Source organism: Scyliorhinus canicula, chromosome 12, assembly GCF_902713615.1.
Source record: "Scyliorhinus canicula chromosome 12, sScyCan1.1, whole genome shotgun sequence".
Lineage (NCBI taxonomy): Eukaryota > Metazoa > Chordata > Chondrichthyes > Carcharhiniformes > Scyliorhinidae > Scyliorhinus > Scyliorhinus canicula.
The window spans coordinates 162197405-162213150 of record NC_052157.1 but is presented as its reverse complement, the minus strand read 5'-3'; the positions used below and the strand labels follow the sequence as shown (position 1 = coordinate 162213150).

The 15746-nt window shown below is 47.0% G+C and overlaps 1 protein-coding gene across 1 annotated transcript in view; it reads left to right on the top strand.

Annotated features, from left to right (window-relative positions):
* The window catches only part of LOC119975223 (RNA-binding protein 45-like), a 41408-nt gene extending 30904 nt beyond the window's left edge, over positions 1 to 10504 (top strand). The window contains exons 4-5 of the mRNA XM_038814849.1: positions 6608 to 7611; positions 9760 to 10504. Coding sequence (XP_038670777.1) covers positions 6702 to 7611; positions 9760 to 10211 — 1362 coding nt within the window. The 5' untranslated portion in view covers positions 6608 to 6701 and the 3' untranslated portion in view covers positions 10212 to 10504. The remainder of the gene's footprint in view (positions 1 to 6607; positions 7612 to 9759) is intronic.
* Positions 10505 to 15746: the final 5242 nt, after the last annotated feature.

The following is a 15746-nucleotide window of genomic DNA, read 5'->3' as shown; positions in this document are numbered from 1 at the left end:
GTAACTTGCACATCTGGGCTAGAATTGTCTGGCCATTGGAATTTTCTTCCCACTGGCAGCGCACCCTCACCCTGTGGTTTCCCACTGGCAGCGCACCCTTACCTGTGGTTTCCCACTGGCAGCGCACCCTTACCTGTGGTTTCCCACTGGCAGCGCACCCTTACCTGTGGTTTCCCACTGGCAGCGCACCCTCACCCTGTGGTTTCCCACTGGCAGCGCACCCTTACCTGTGGTTTCCCACTGGCAGCGCACCCTTACCTGTGGTTTCCCACTGGCAGCGCACCCTCACCTGTGGTTTCCCACTGGCAGCGCACCCTCACCCTGTGGTTTCCCACTGGCAGCGCACCCTTACCTGTGGTTTCCCACTGGCAGCGCACCCTTACCTGTGGTTTCCCACTGGCAGCGCACCCTTACCTGTGGTTTCCCACTGGCAGCGCACCCTTACCTGTGGTTTCCCACTGGCAGCGCACCCTTACCTGTGGTTTCCCACTGGCAGCGCACCCTCACCTGTGGTTTCCCAGTGCTGTGAGGAGGCTTCAATGGGAAATCCCATTGACAATTGCGGGAGGAGAGAATCCCGCCATCAGTGAACGGTGCGCCGCCGAAGAAAACACGATTGAGGGAACAGAGAATCCCATCCCTGATCTCTTATAGACAGCCAGGGGGAATAAGATTCAGATAAAAAAGATAAAAGACTCCTATACAGTTTATTTAAAACCTTGTTATGATCCCTTGCCCTAGATAACCATTTGTGCTGGCAGTGCCATCAGGTGCAAAAACCTGAACCGTGGGTTTCAGAACTTGACCAACAGTTGGTGTCACCGTGTTGCCTCCATGAGGTTGAGAGCGATATGGATAGCACGTTTATTGATGTGGCCACCCCACAGTTTAAGAGTATACAGGGAGGGGGCAGCACGGTGGCACAGTGGTCAGCATTGCTGTCTCACGGTGCTGAGGGCCCTGGTCCGATCCCGGCTCTGGGTCACTGTCTGTGTGGAGTTTGCACATTCTCCCTGTGTTTATGTGGGTTTCGCAGGCCAGGTGGATTGGCCAAGCTCGGCACAACATCAAGGGCCGAAGGGCCTGTTCTGTGCTGTACTGTTCTATGTTCTATGCTAAATGAAATGAAAATCGCTTATTGTCACGAGTAGGCTTCAAATGAAGTTACTGTGAAAATCCCCTAGTCGCCACATTCCGGCGCCTGTTTGGGGAGGCTGGTACGGGAATCGAACCGTGCTGCTGGCCTGCTTGGTCTGCTTTCAAAGCCAGCGAATTAGCCCTGTGCTAAACAGCCCCTTAATTGGAAAAAATGAATTGGGTACTCTAAACTTTAAAAAAAAGAGTATGCAGGGAGAGAGGCAATGGGTGACCAACAGGCAGTTGAGGTAGTCCAAGAATCTCCTGAGTGTATTTCACTCTCCAACCAGTGCTAAATACAGATGAGGGTGATGGTTCACCCAGAGAGTGCATGGTACTATGTTGTATGGGGTGTGGAGAATTGGAGGGGGCAGTACAAGGTTCAAGGAAGACTGGGAGAGCAATAGTGATAGGTGATTCGATAATTAGTGAAACACACAGGTGCTTGTGCAGCGACAGACATGAATCCAGGAGGGTTTGTTGTCTCCCTGGCACCAGGTTTAAGAATGTCACTGGCTGCAAAGCATCCTGAGTGGGGAGTAGTCACAGTATACATTGGCGTGGCCAAATATGCAGAAAGACAAATATGGTCCTGCATTTAGAATTTAGGGAGCTTGGTAGGAAATTAGCAAGCAGGACCTCAAAAGTAGTAATCTCCAGATACTCCCAGTACCATGTGCAAGTGAATATTTAAATGTTAGGATAAAGCAGATGAATGAGTGGCTAGAAGATGGTGCAGGAGGGAGGGCTTTAGATTCTTAGGACATTGGGACTGACCCTGGGGGGAGATGGGACCTGTACAGGCCAGATGGGTTACATAAGAACATAAGAACTAGGAGCAGGAGTCGGCCATCTGGCCCCTCGAGCCTGCTCCGTCATTCAATGAGATCATGGCTGATCTTTTGTGGACTCAGCTCCACTTTCCAGCCCGAACACCATAACCCTTAATCCCTTTATTCTTCAAAAAACTATCTACACCTAAATAGAGCCAGACTGAGTTCTTTGCAGTGCAATTTTCTTGTGCTATTGGGAAGGGTTTCAACTAACCTGGCCAGGAGGAATTATTTATTTATTTGTTTTTTAAATAAATTTAGAGTACCCAATTATTTTTTTCCAATTAAGGGGCAATTTAGTGTGGCCAATCCACCCATCCTGCACATCTTTGGGTTGTGGGGGGGGGACGAAACCCACGCAAAAACGGGAAGAATGTGCAAACACCACACGGACAGTGACCCAGGGCCGGGATCGAACCTGGGACCTCAGCGCCGTGAGGCTGCAGTGCTAACCACTGCGCCACTGTGGTGCTGCCCTACGAGGAGGAATTATTAGAGAGGAATACCAGAGTGCACAGAATACTGAATCATATAATTCACATTGCAGAAGGAGGTTATTCGGCCTGTATAGTCTGCACCGGCCCTTGGAAAGAGCATCCTACCTACGCCCGCACCTTCCACTCTGGCCCCGTAACCAAGTAATCCCACCCAACCTTTTTTGGACACTAAAGGCAATTTATCATGGTCAATCCACCTAACATGCACATCTTTGGACAGTGGGAGGAAACCCACGCAGACACGGGGAGAACATGCAAACTCCGCACAGACAGCGACCCAAGCTGGGAATTGAACCTGGGACATTGGAGCTGTGAAGCAACTGTGCTAACCACTGTGCTGCCCTGCCCCCTCTACCTACTGGTAGAGCTAAATAGCACTAGAGTAGGGAATAGTAGGTTATTAGGTGGTTTCGGTTAAAGGGAGAAAATAAGTTTAAATCAAGGTTAATGTGCACGTGTGTGAATACACAGTGCGGTCAATAAGATTGGTGAGTTACAGGCTTAAATTGCCATGTGGAAATACAATGCTGTGGCTATAACCAACTTGGCTTAAAGAAGGCAGGACTGGGTGTTAAATATCCCTGGGGGTATTCTGAAAAGTTATGGAAGGCAGAAAGGGGGGGGTGGGGGGGGTGGCAGTATTGATTAAGGAGAGCATTGCTGTGCTGGAGGGGAGATGTCCCAGAGGGGCCATGGACAAAATCTATTTGGTTGGATCTAAGAACAAACAAGTTGCAATTTCATTGAGGTCTATAGGCCTCACCTAGTGGAAAGGATGTAGAAGACCATATTTGCAAGGAAAGAGGTGCAGTAGTAGTTATAATGGAGGACTTTCATTATCGGAATATAGACTGGGACAATAGTAATGCGAAGGGCAGAGAGGAGCAAAAGTTCCTAGAACGTGTTCACAGAATTTTCTACAGCAATATGTTTCCAGTCTGGATGAGAGGGGAGGCACTGCTGAACCTGGTTCTTGGGAATGAGGTGAGATAAGTAGATCATTTTTGCATTGGAAAACATTTAGGGGACTGGTGGCAGGGTAGCACAGTGGTTAGCATTGTTGCCTCACAGCGTCAGGCTCCCAGGTTCGATTCCGGCTTGGGTCACTGTCATGCGGAGTCTGCATGTTCTCCTCGTGGGTTTCCTCCGGATGCTCCTGTTTCCTCCCAAAAGACGTGCTGTTAGGTGAATCGGACATTCTGAATTCTCCCTCTGTACCCGAACAGGCGCTGGAGTGTGGCGACTGGGGGCTTTTCACAGTAACTTCATTGCAGTGTTAATGTAAGCCTACTTGTGACACTAATAAAGATTATTATTATCATTGTATCATAAGGTTTTGGATGTTCAGAGCAACCTAGAGTAAGAATAATTAACTGGGGGGAAGTCTTCTTGAATGGAGTAAAAATGAACCTGGGACGAATAAGTTGGAATCAAAAGTTAGCAGGAAAAGCAAATACCTTTGAAGAAGAGACAGCTTTGGCCCAGTCAAAGTGTATTATCTCTAAAGGGAAGGTAAACAATCTTGACAAAAGAATTGAGATTAAAATGAAGAAAAAAGTAATTATAACATATGTCAATAAAAACAATAAAGGGGCAGCACAGTGGCGCGGTGGTTAGCTCTGCTGCCTCACAGCGCCGAAATCCCAGGTTCGATCCCGGCTCTGGGTCACTGTCCGTGTGGAGTTTCCACATTCTCCCCGTGTCTGCGTGGGCTTCACCCCCACAACCCAAAGTTGTGCAGGGTAGGTGGATTGGCCACGCTAAATTACCCCTTAATTGGAAAAAATTAATTCGGCACCCTAAATTTTAAAAAAATAATAAAAACAATAAAAACCTGACTGTTCAGAGGGGAAGTGAAAAGGTAAATAAAAGAAGTAAAGAGGAAGTATGGACTGGCAGGTAACATAAAAGAATCCCGAAGCCTTCTATAGGGATATAAATGGTAAACGGGTTGTAAAAGGAGGAGTAAAAGCAAGTAGGGACCAAAAAGGGGATTTATGCATGGAGAAAGGAGGAATAGCTGAGGGATTAAAGACTATTTTGCATGTGTCTTTATCAGGGAAGAAGGTGCTACTTAGGCCACGGTGAAAGAAGAGGTAATTAAAATACTAGAAGGATTTAAAATTGAAAAAGAGGTATTAGCTAGTCTGTCTATACTCAAAGTTAACAAAGCCCCAGGACCAAATATGATTTGTCCAAAGATACTGGGGGAAGCAAGAGTGAAAATTGCAGAGGTGCTGGCCATAATTGTCCAATATTTCGTAGACTCTGAGGTGGTTTCAAGAGATTGGAAAATTATAAATGTTAATCTTTGTTCAAGAAAGGTTGTAAAGATAAGCCCAGCAATACAGACCAGTCAGTGTAACTTCAGGAAACAATGGGCAGAATTCCCCAGAGCCCCCTGCACTGGATTTTCTCACTGCTGAGGAAGCTCACCATTGGCCGCCGCTGGGATCTTCCAATCCCACTGAAGTCGATGGAGATTTACATTCGTCTCCCTGGTGGGGAGAGCTGGAGAATTCCGCCTCATAAATTGGGACAAAATTGATGGGCGCATAGACAAATCCAGATTAGTTAAGGAAAGCCAGCATGGATTTCTTAAAGAAAAATAGTGTTTAACTAACTTACTGGAGGTTTTTTAAAGAGCAAACATCAAGGGTTTCTGAGGGCAATGCTACTGATCTGCTGTACCATGAACTTCCAAAAGGCATTTGATACAGTGCTGCACAACAGACTTGTGAGCAACGGTATAGCTCATGAAATAAAAGTGAAAGTAGCAACATGGATACAAAATTGGCAGAGTGATAGGAGCAGAGAATAATGGCAAATAATGGTTTATCAGGCTGGAGGAACGTTTGTAGTGGAGTCTCCCAGGGAGTTATTGTTGGGACCCTTACTCTCCTCAATATTTAGTTATCAGCTAGACATTGGTTTACGGAGCACAAAGTTCAAAATTTATGGCTGATATGAAACTTGGAAGCTTTGTGAATTGTGAGGAAGATAATGTAGAACCTCAAAAGAATATAAACAAGTTGCAGATGAAATTCAATGTGAACTAATTCATTTTGGTATGAAGAACATGGAGAGGCAATATAAAAGAAAGGATACAACTTTGAAGGTGGCGCATGAGCAGAGGAACCTTGGTCATTGGTGGCAGGGCAGGTTGAGAGAATGGCTAATATAAGAATACCGCTTTCTAGGCTTTATTAATAGGGTTAGAGAATACAAGAGAAAAGAGGTTATTCTGAACTTTCATAAAGCACTAGTTTGGCCTCACTGGAGTATTGCGTCCACTTTTGGGTGCCGCAATTTAGGAAAGATGTGTGGGAATTGGAGAGACTGCGGAAAAGATTCACGAGACAAAGAACTTGAAGATGGCTGTTTTCCTTGGAGAAGAGAGGGCTGAGGGTAGATTTGATGAAGGTATTCAAAATCATGAAGAGTCTGAACAGGGTAGATAGGTAGAAATTGTTCCCAATCGTGAAAGGATCAAGAACGAGTGAACACAGGTTTAAAGTAATTGGCAAAAAAAAGCAAAATCGGCATGAAGAAAAACATTATCATGCAGCAAGTGGTTGGGGTCTGGAATATACTGCCTGAGAGTGAATCTGCCTTCACCACAATCAAGGCAATCAAAAGAGAATTAGACTGCGACCTGAAAAGGAGGTTACTGGGAGGAGACAGGGGAATGGAACCAGGTGAATTGCTCATTTGGAGAGCCGGTGCAGTCACAGCAGGCCAAATGGCCTGCTCTGTAACAATTCTGTCAGATCAATCATACTTGAAGATGTATGTCAGACTTGTACGTGACTGACCCACAAATTCCAGTAAAACATCAATAAGTTGCAAGTGAACAGTTATTAAGCCTATTAACGTACAGAGGCAAAAATACGTAAAAACCACCAAGCTAAAGAAAAGGTAGTTAGTAAGCAGTTACCAAAAGAGAAAAGGAACAATTAAATCACTCAATACATCTTGAAAATATTTTTCTTCCCTTTTTGTTTTATCTTAGCTTCAGGACCTGGTGTTTAAAAAAAGATCCAAGGCACAAAACAATTACATAATTGACAATAAAAGCATGAACTTTATCTATTTGATTGCCTCTTGTGCTTAAAATCTAAAGCCTTGTTCCTTTGTCAGGTACTTAAGACGTGAGTTTCCAGGACTTGCTGGAGTGAAGACCTTCTATAGGTAGCAGGCTACAACAACCTCAACACCAATTCAGACATGTTGTATGTTTAAAGTTTGCCAAAAGGACAAAGTTAAGAACCACAGTAAGTGTAGCCAGGACCAAAAGACAGACAGATTTTGTGATTGGGAAAAACAATGCAAATGGAGTTCAATATGGGGAAGTGTGTGGGGTTATGAAGAGCTTAGGGGCAATTTAGTTGTATTTGTGACATTTGTAATGATGGCGAATGGTGGCAGCTCGCGTCCTATGTTGAACGTCAATCATCCACCCAATAGTCGACTCTTTCTGGTTATCAGTAAATCAATATCAGAGGAGGCAATTAGAGAGAAATTTTCCCTCTTCGGCGATATCCAGGATATTTGGGTAGTGCGTGATAAACAATCCAAAAGCCATAAGGGCATCGCTTACGTGAAATTTGATAAATCATGGCAGGCTTGTAAAGCGATGGAGGTCATGCATGGCAAGACTCTCACTGGGGATACCAAACCCATCAAGGTGTTCATTGCACAGTCTAGAGGATCTAATAGCCACCATGACGTTGAAGATGAGGAGTTGACTAGAATTTTTGTTATGATTCCAAAATCCTATGCAGAAGATGATCTGAAGGAAAAGTTTAAGGATTTTGGAGATATTGAATACTGCAATATTATCAAGAACAAGAAAACTGGGGAGAGCAAAGGCTTTGGTTATGTGAGATTTCTGAAACCATCTCAGGCTGCTGAGGCCATTGAAAACTGTGACCGATCTTTTAAGGCAATACTTGCGGAGTCAAAACATAAACCTGCCTATTCTGAGAATAACTATGTGGGAGGGCTCAAAGACAAATTATTGTCATATGGGTCAGGATTTCATCCTCTAAAAGGTCAAAATATATTACCTTTTCATGAATTTAGCAGCTTAGAAACAAATGAAATAAGAGGTGATGAAAGGAGAAGAAAATCAAGAAGAGATGGTGAAATGAGAAGATTTGGTGAGATGAGTGGAGCTGGTGAAGTGAGAGGTAGAGAAAGAAGAGCTGGTACAACAAGAGAAACTGGTGAAAGGAGAGGTGGAGAAAGAGTTGGTGAAATGAGATGTATCAATGAAATGGGAGAAAGAAGGACAAGTGATATGAGAAGATCTGGTCAGATGGGAGGTGGTGAAATGAGAGGAATTGGTGGGATGGGGAGTATTGGGATGGGAGGAATTGGTGGGATGGGAGGAGCTGGTGGGATGGGGAGTGATGGGATGGGAGGAGCTGGTGGGATGGGGAGTGATGGGATGGGAAGAATTAGTGGGATGGGGAGTGTTGGGATGGGAAGAATTGGTGTGATGGGGAGTGTTGGGATGGGAGGAGCTGGTGGGATGGGGAGTGATGGGATGGGAGGAGCTGGTGGGATGGGGAGTGATGGGATGGGAAGAATTAGTGGGATGGGGAGTGTTGGGATGGGAAGAATTGGTGGGATGGGGAGTGATGGGATGGGAGGAGCTGGTGGGATGGGGAGTGATGGGATGGGAAGAATTAGTGGGATGGGGAGTGTTGGGATGGGAAGAATTAGTGGGATGGGGAGTGTTGGGATGGGAGGAGCTGGTGGGATGGGGAGTGATGGGATGGGAGGAGCTGGTAGGATGGGGAGTAATGGGATGGGAGGAGCTGGTAGGATGGGGAGTAATGGGATGGGAGGAGCTGGTGGGATGGGGAGTGATGGGATGGGAAGAGCTGGTAGGATGGGGAGTAATGGGATGGGAGGAGCTGGTGGGATGGGGAGTGATCGGATGGGAGGAGCTGGTGGGATGAGGAGTGATCGGATGGGAGGAGCTGGTAGGATGGGGAGTGATGGGATGGGAGGAGCTGGTAGGATGGGGAGTGTTGGGAAGGGAGGAGCTGGTAGGATGGGGAGTGTTGGGAAGGGAGGAGCTGGTGGGATGGGGAGTGATGGGATGGGAAGAATTGGTGGGATGGGAGGAGCTGGTGGGATGGGGAGTGATGGGATGGGAGGAGCTGGTGGGATGGGGAGTGATGGGATGGGAAGAATTAGTGGGATGGGGAGTGTTGGGATGGGAAGAATTGGTGGGATGGGGAGTGTTGGGATGGGAGGAGCTGGTGGGATGGGGAGTGATGGGATGGGAGGAGCTGGTGGGATGGGGAGTGATCGGATGGGAGGAGCTGGTAGGATGGGGAGTGATGGGATGGGAGGAGCTGGTGGGATGGGGAGTGATCAGATGGGAGGAGCTGGTAGGATGGGGAGTGATGGGAAGGGAGGAGCTGGTGGGATGGGGAGTGTTGGGATGGGAAGAATTGGTGGGATGGGGAGTGATGGGATGGGAGGAGCTGGTGGGATGGGGAGTGATGGGATGGGAGGAGCTGGTGAGATGGGGAGTGATGGGATGGGAAGAATTGGTGGGATGGGGCGTGATGGGATGGGAGGAGCTGGTGGGATGGGGAGTGATCGGATGGGAGGAGCTGGTGGGATGGGGAGTGATGGGATGGGGAGTGATGGGATGGGAGGAGCTGGTAGGATGGGGAGTGTTGGGAAGGGAGGAGCTGGTGGGATGGGGAGTGATGGGATGGGAGGAGCTGGTGGGATGGGGAGTGATCGGATGGGAGGAGCTGGTGCGATGGGGAGTGATGGGATGGGGAGTGATGGGATGGGAGGAGCTGGTAGGATGGGGAGTGTTGGGAAGGGAGGAGCTGGTGGGATGAGGAGTGATGGGATGGGGAGTGATGGGATGGGAGGAGCTGGTAGGATGGGGAGTGTTGGGAAGGGAGGAGCTGGTGGGATGGGGAGTGATGGGATGGGAGGAGCTGGTGGGATGGGGAGTGATGGGATGGGAGGAGCTGGTGGGATGGGGAGTGATGGGATGGGAGGAGCTGGTGAGGTGGGAGGAATTGGTGAGATGGGAGGAGCTGGTGAAGTGGGATGTGGTGAAATGAGAGGAATTGGTGAGATTATAGATGGTGAAATGAGTGGAGCTGGTCACACAAATGTTGGTGAGATGAAGGAAGACGGTGAAAAGAAAGAAGTCAGTGAAATGAGAGGAACTGGTGAGATGAGAGGTTTTTGTGAAATTAGAACTGGTGAAACAAGGAATGGAGAAAATATTACTACTTGTCTTTCAGTGTCTACTAGATGCATGCTTACACATGAGCAGATTTATAGTCTTTTCGATGTCATCCCAGGAATTGAATTTTGTGAAATTCAGAGAGACCCCAAAATAGGTTATGCTATTGTTCGGTACAACAATGTGGCATCAGCAGTACATGCCAAAGAAAAGTTGCATGGATTTGAGTACCCGCCTGGTAATCGACTGAGAGTCAATTACATTGAAGATGCCCTTGGTGAGAGGTGTTCAAACCCAGTTGGAATGATGGCCTTGCAACTTGTGGCAGCTCAGATGATGTCAATAACCTGTAGCAATTCTGTTGGCCGTCAGATGGATCCTTCTTCAACTGGTTTTAGAGGAAGCACTTGTATTCCAATATCTCAGTGGCAGGCTGACTTTGTTGTACCTACACCTCAAAATGGTGATCCTTCAAGAGAAGATTCAGTCAAACGCCAAAGAACACACTGAGACATTTCAGAGAGGGGACGTATCAGCTGGCTAGCTGTCTGACCAATTTAAAAATACCCAGTAACTTCCAACTGAGCAGTTAACTTTATTTACTTTTAATTTGTGAGCAACAAATGAAGATCTTGATGTGGTTTAATTCACACTATTTAAGATAGGAATTTTCAAAGTCTATAACTTGTAGAAATGTACTTGAATCCATGTAACCTTACAATCCCAGTCAATTTGGATTATACCTGTTCATGTGCAGTCTTATATAACGTGTATGCCGCAAAATAAAACTTGCTTGTGAGTTATTCTGGTTTTGTATACTTGCTGCATGGTTTTATGCCACACTATTGTGATTGAGGTACAAAGCAAATTAAGCCCACATTTCAATGTCTAAACCCAAGATAAAATTGTACCACTGCTCGGAACAAACTATAATTAGGTTTAATCTTACTTGGCCAAACTAAGACTGCAGCAAATCTAATGCTGGTCCTGGATTTCAAGAGGACTAACAAAAATGACTGATTATCTGGCAAAAGTTGACTGGGAAGCCCTCCTAAAGGAAATCAAATATGGAGGACAAATTAGTTATATGTTAAACGATTTTCAAGTGTCAAAATGATTAAAATGATACACAACAAAACAATTTTGGATGACAAGGAATGCACAGAGGCAAATTTGATAGAAACTGAAGGCATTTAGGATACACATTTTGGATATTTAACTCACAGAAGAACAGGGAAAAGTATTGCATACAATTGAGGGAGACGAAAACAGCCATAAGATTAGCCAAGATATTTCTAAAAAAAAGATGGTTTGTTATAAAAACAGCTATTTCAGCTAATGTTAGTCAGAAGACAATTAAGGACTGTATAGGGCCACACAAATTGTTGGACTGATTCTCAACTTATGGTAGAGCTGCCGATTGACTCTTGCATATATGCCTGTAAATAATAATTATCTTCCATATTTGGGCAGGAGGTTGATGGGGACATTGGTTTTGGTTTGTATATCATTATTACTATTGAAATAGACAGTAATGTCATCTTGGATGGATTAGGAAAACTCAATTTATAAGACTCCAGGTCTGATTAATATCCATCCAAGCATGATTAATGAAATGTTACAGCTGTTCTGTTAAGACCTTTACATTTAACTTCAATAGCTCAATAGGATCAAGGATATAGGATGTTGGAAGCTAGTTCATGTAATTCGTATCTTCAAAACAAGGACACAAATCAGAATAATTGAATGACGGATGTATCAGTAAAATATCCATTATTGAGAAGATGTTAGAAGGGATCTTAGGACATGTCCATTATGATCACTTGGAAAAGGAAGGAAGCGACCATTAGAAATTCACAATACAGCTTGTGAAAAATAGGCCAAACAACTTTGATAGATTTTGGAGGGAGGCAATTGGGAATGAATGAGAGAAATCAGGTAGGCATTACCTACCTGGACTTTCAGAAAGACTTTTAAAGATAAATCACACTAGATTACTTTACAAGATAAAAGGTATTAGTTGAAATTTGAAGCCCTGGATTAGGAATTGGTTCTCAATCCACAACTAATAGTGTCTATTTAACAGATGTGGTTGAACCTGGAAAAATATTTCTCGTGGTATCCCCTAATAATCAGTTCAAGGCCTGATACAGATAAACGGTCGACATTAAAACCACAGATAGTGGCATTGCGAGTATGGAAGTAAGTTTCCAAGTGAAATTGGCCGGAATTCTCTGGCTGTCGGGATTCTCTTTACTCACCGGCAGTGCACCATGGGTTTGCAGCGTGGACTGGCTTTAATGGGAAATCCCATTGACAGGCGACGGGAAGAGAGAATCCCACCACCAGCAAACGGTGCGCCGCTGAGAAACACGGAGCCGGGAGGGGGGGAGGGGGCGAGAATCCAGCCCAAAATCAATCTATGCAATGGTTAAAACAATGGAGAACTGCAATCCAATTCAAAGAGAGCGTGCTTGCGTTGGTAAATGGTGTTGAATTCAGATAAATGGAGTCACATGCATGTGAGTACATGTATTTTATACTGATAACAAAACTGAAAGAGGTTGGGAGAGAAACATTCTCGATATTATTGTGCACAGTTATGAGGGTTTTTTTCCTAATACTGTTTCAAATTTCTTGTTATCGGGTAGAAATGTCACAACTCCCCTCCAATGTTAAGGCATTACAATCTTGACTTTATTTAACCCTGTTGCTCTCAGTAATCTGCACCTTTTGCTTCAGATAGCCATGGTTCATGCAGGATGGAGGATATATCACTGCCCATCTGGTCACATTTACAGTTTTTTTGGGCTGCTTTGTGGCAGGTAACATTTGCACCACATAAATGCCAGGCATTGACCATCTCTAACAAGGGGGAATCTAATAACTTACCTTGATATTCAAAGGCATTCCCATTGCTGAATTCCTCCACCATAAACATCTGGGGGCCATTATACTAAATGCATTCCAATCACTCAAGCGTGTGATTTCACTGCATTTTCATCTCTTTGATGTGGCCAATGATTACAAATATTAGGGTTTCACCACTTGGGTCACTGAATGGTGAAGGGATATGAATGGCTCAAAGCTGCAGATGGTTTTTACGAGCTGTCAATCACAGACCACTACTGGAAAGTAATGAATGGACTGCAGATAGTGGATCCATGGGAACCAAATGCAGACACAGCTTCTCTACTTCGAGGAAAGGACATATGGAGCTGCAGGGTAAGTATTACAGCTATGGAGCTGCAGGGTAAGTATTACAGCTATGGAGCTGCAGGGTAAGTATTACAGCTATGGGGCTGCAGGGTAGGTATTACAGCTATGGAGCTGCAGGGTAGGTATTACAGCTATGGGGCTGCAGGGTAGGTATTACAGCTATGGGGCTGCAGGGTAGGTATTACAGCTATGGAGCTGCAGGGTAAGTATTACAGCTATGGAGCTGCAGGGTAAGTATTACAGCTATGGGGCTGCAGGGTAGGTATTACAGCTATGGGGCTGCAGGGTAGGTATTACAGCTATGGAGCTGCAGGGTAGGTATTACAGCTATGGGGCTGCAGGGTAGGTATTACAGCTATGGGGCTGCAGGGTAGGTATTACAGCTATGGGGCTGCAGGGTAAGTATTACAGCTATGGAGCTGCAGGGTAGGTATTACAGCTATGGGGCTGCAGGGTAGGTATTACAGCTATGGGGCTGCAGGGTAGGTATTACAGCTATGGAGCTGCAGGGTAGGTATTACAGCTATGGGGCTGCAGGGTAGGTATTACAGCTATGGGGCTGCAGGGTAGGTATTACATCTATGGGGCTACAGGGTAGGTATTACAGCTATGGGGCTGCAGGGTAGGTATTACAGCTATGGGGCTGCAGGGTAGGTATTACAGCTATGGGGCTGCAGGGTAGGTATTACAGCTATGGGGCTGCAGGGTAGGTATTACAGCTATGGGGCTGCAGGGTAGGTATTACAGCTATGGGGCTGCAGGGTAGGTATTACAGCTATGGAGCTGCAGGGTAGGTATTACAGCTATGGGGCTGCAGGGTAAGTATTACAGCTATGGAGCTGCAGGGTAGGTATTACAGCTATGGGGCTGCAGGGTAAGTATTACAGCTATGGAGCTGCAGGGTAAGTATTACAGCTATGGAGCTGCAGGGTAAGTATTACAGCTATGGAGCTGCAGGGTAGGTATTACAGCTATGGAGCTGCAGGGTAAGTATTACAGCTATGGAGCTGCAGGGTAAGTATTACAGCTATGGAGCTGCAGGGTAAGTATTACAGCTATGGAGCTGCAGGGTAGGTATTACAGCTATGGGGCTGCAGGGTAGGTATTACAGCTATGGGGCTGCAGGGTAGGTATTACAGCTATGGGGCTGCAGGGTAGGTATTACAGCTATGGGGCTGCAGGGTAGGTATTACAGCTATGGAGCTGCAGGGTAGGTATTACAGCTATGGAGCTGCAGGGTAGGTATTACAGCTATGGGGCTGCAGGGTAAGTATTACAGCTATGGAGCTGCAGGGTAAGTATTACAGCTATGGGGCTGCAGGGTAGGTATTACAGCTATGGGGCTGCAGGGTAGGTATTACAGCTATGGGGCTGCAGGGTAGGTATTACAGCTATGGAGCTGCAGGGTAGGTATTACAGCTATGGAGCTGCAGGGTAGGTATTACAGCTATGGGGCTGCAGGGTAGGTATTACAGCTATGGAGCTGCAGGGTAAGTATTACAGCTATGGGGCTACAGGGTAGGTATTACATCTATGGGGCTACAGGGTAGGTATTACAGCTATGGAGCTGCAGGGTAAGTATTACAGCTATGGGGCTGCAGGGTAGGTATTACAGCTATGGGGCTGCAGGGTAGGTATTACAGCTATGGAGCTGCAGGGTAGGTATTACAGCTATGGAGCTGCAGGGTAGGTATTACAGCTATGGGGCTGCAGGGTAGGTATTACAGCTATAATATCACCCACAGCCCCTGTATGGACTGCTCTCTATCTTCCTGACAGAGGTCGCTTTTCTGGGGGGGTGGGGTCACTTAGTTAAGGGGCCCTGAGGAGGTTCCTTTAATCAGAGGGTCCTTGTGGGGGTCCTTCTGGGGGGGTCTCCCTATTACCGGGGTCCCTGTGGGGAGTCTCCTTATTACAGGGGTTCGGGGGATGCGGGTCACCCCGATACTTAGGGGTGGGGGGTTCACCCAGGCAACCGGGGTTGGGGACTGCTGTGCTGTGCGGGGTGGGGGGGACATAGGTTCATGTGTTCTCTACCATCATGGCCCTGACGGGGTGGACCTCGCGTGGCCCCCGCAAGGTGCACAACATCAGGTTCACGATTGCAGAAACCACAAGTTAACCTCGCTCATGCTGTGGGGACCGAAGAATCATCAGAGGGATCCGCTAAATACATGCAAATGGGTCATTTATATCCATGCTGCATCTGGTGTGCAGCGTGAAACTTGTACACGCTGCCAGCGAGGGTTCAGAGTATGGCGTGTGCACCGATCCCGAGAATCCCCGGAGGGGGGGGGCATGAGAATCGCATCATGCCGCCTCGACGCCGGCTCACCGATTCTCCGGTACCGACTCTTGGGCACCCGCAGGATCGCCGCCGCGCCAGTCGGGGGCCGTTGAAAGTGCCCCCCCCCCCCCCCCCCGGCGATTCTCTGGGCCTCGACAAGCCGAGTGGCTGCTGAGTTTGGCTGAGTCCCACCGGCATGGGTCACGTATGGTCCCACACGGCGGGACCTGGAAGTTCTGTGCGCGACTCCGGGGGGGGCCACCACGGTGACCTGGCCTGCGATCGGGGCCTACCGATTGGCAGGTGCGCTGGTTCCGTGGGGGCCTATGTTCCTCTGCACCGGGCCCCTGTAGAGCTCCGCCATATTGCCCGGGGGCAGGCACGGAGACAGGAACCCAATCGCATGCTAGCTGTGCCGCGCATTTGCAAACTCGCGCCGGCCGTAGCACTCCGATACCGACCTAGCCCCTTAGGAAGGGGAGCATACCTGGTGATCGAGGACTGTTGACTCCAGAGTGGTTGCCACCACTTTTCACGCT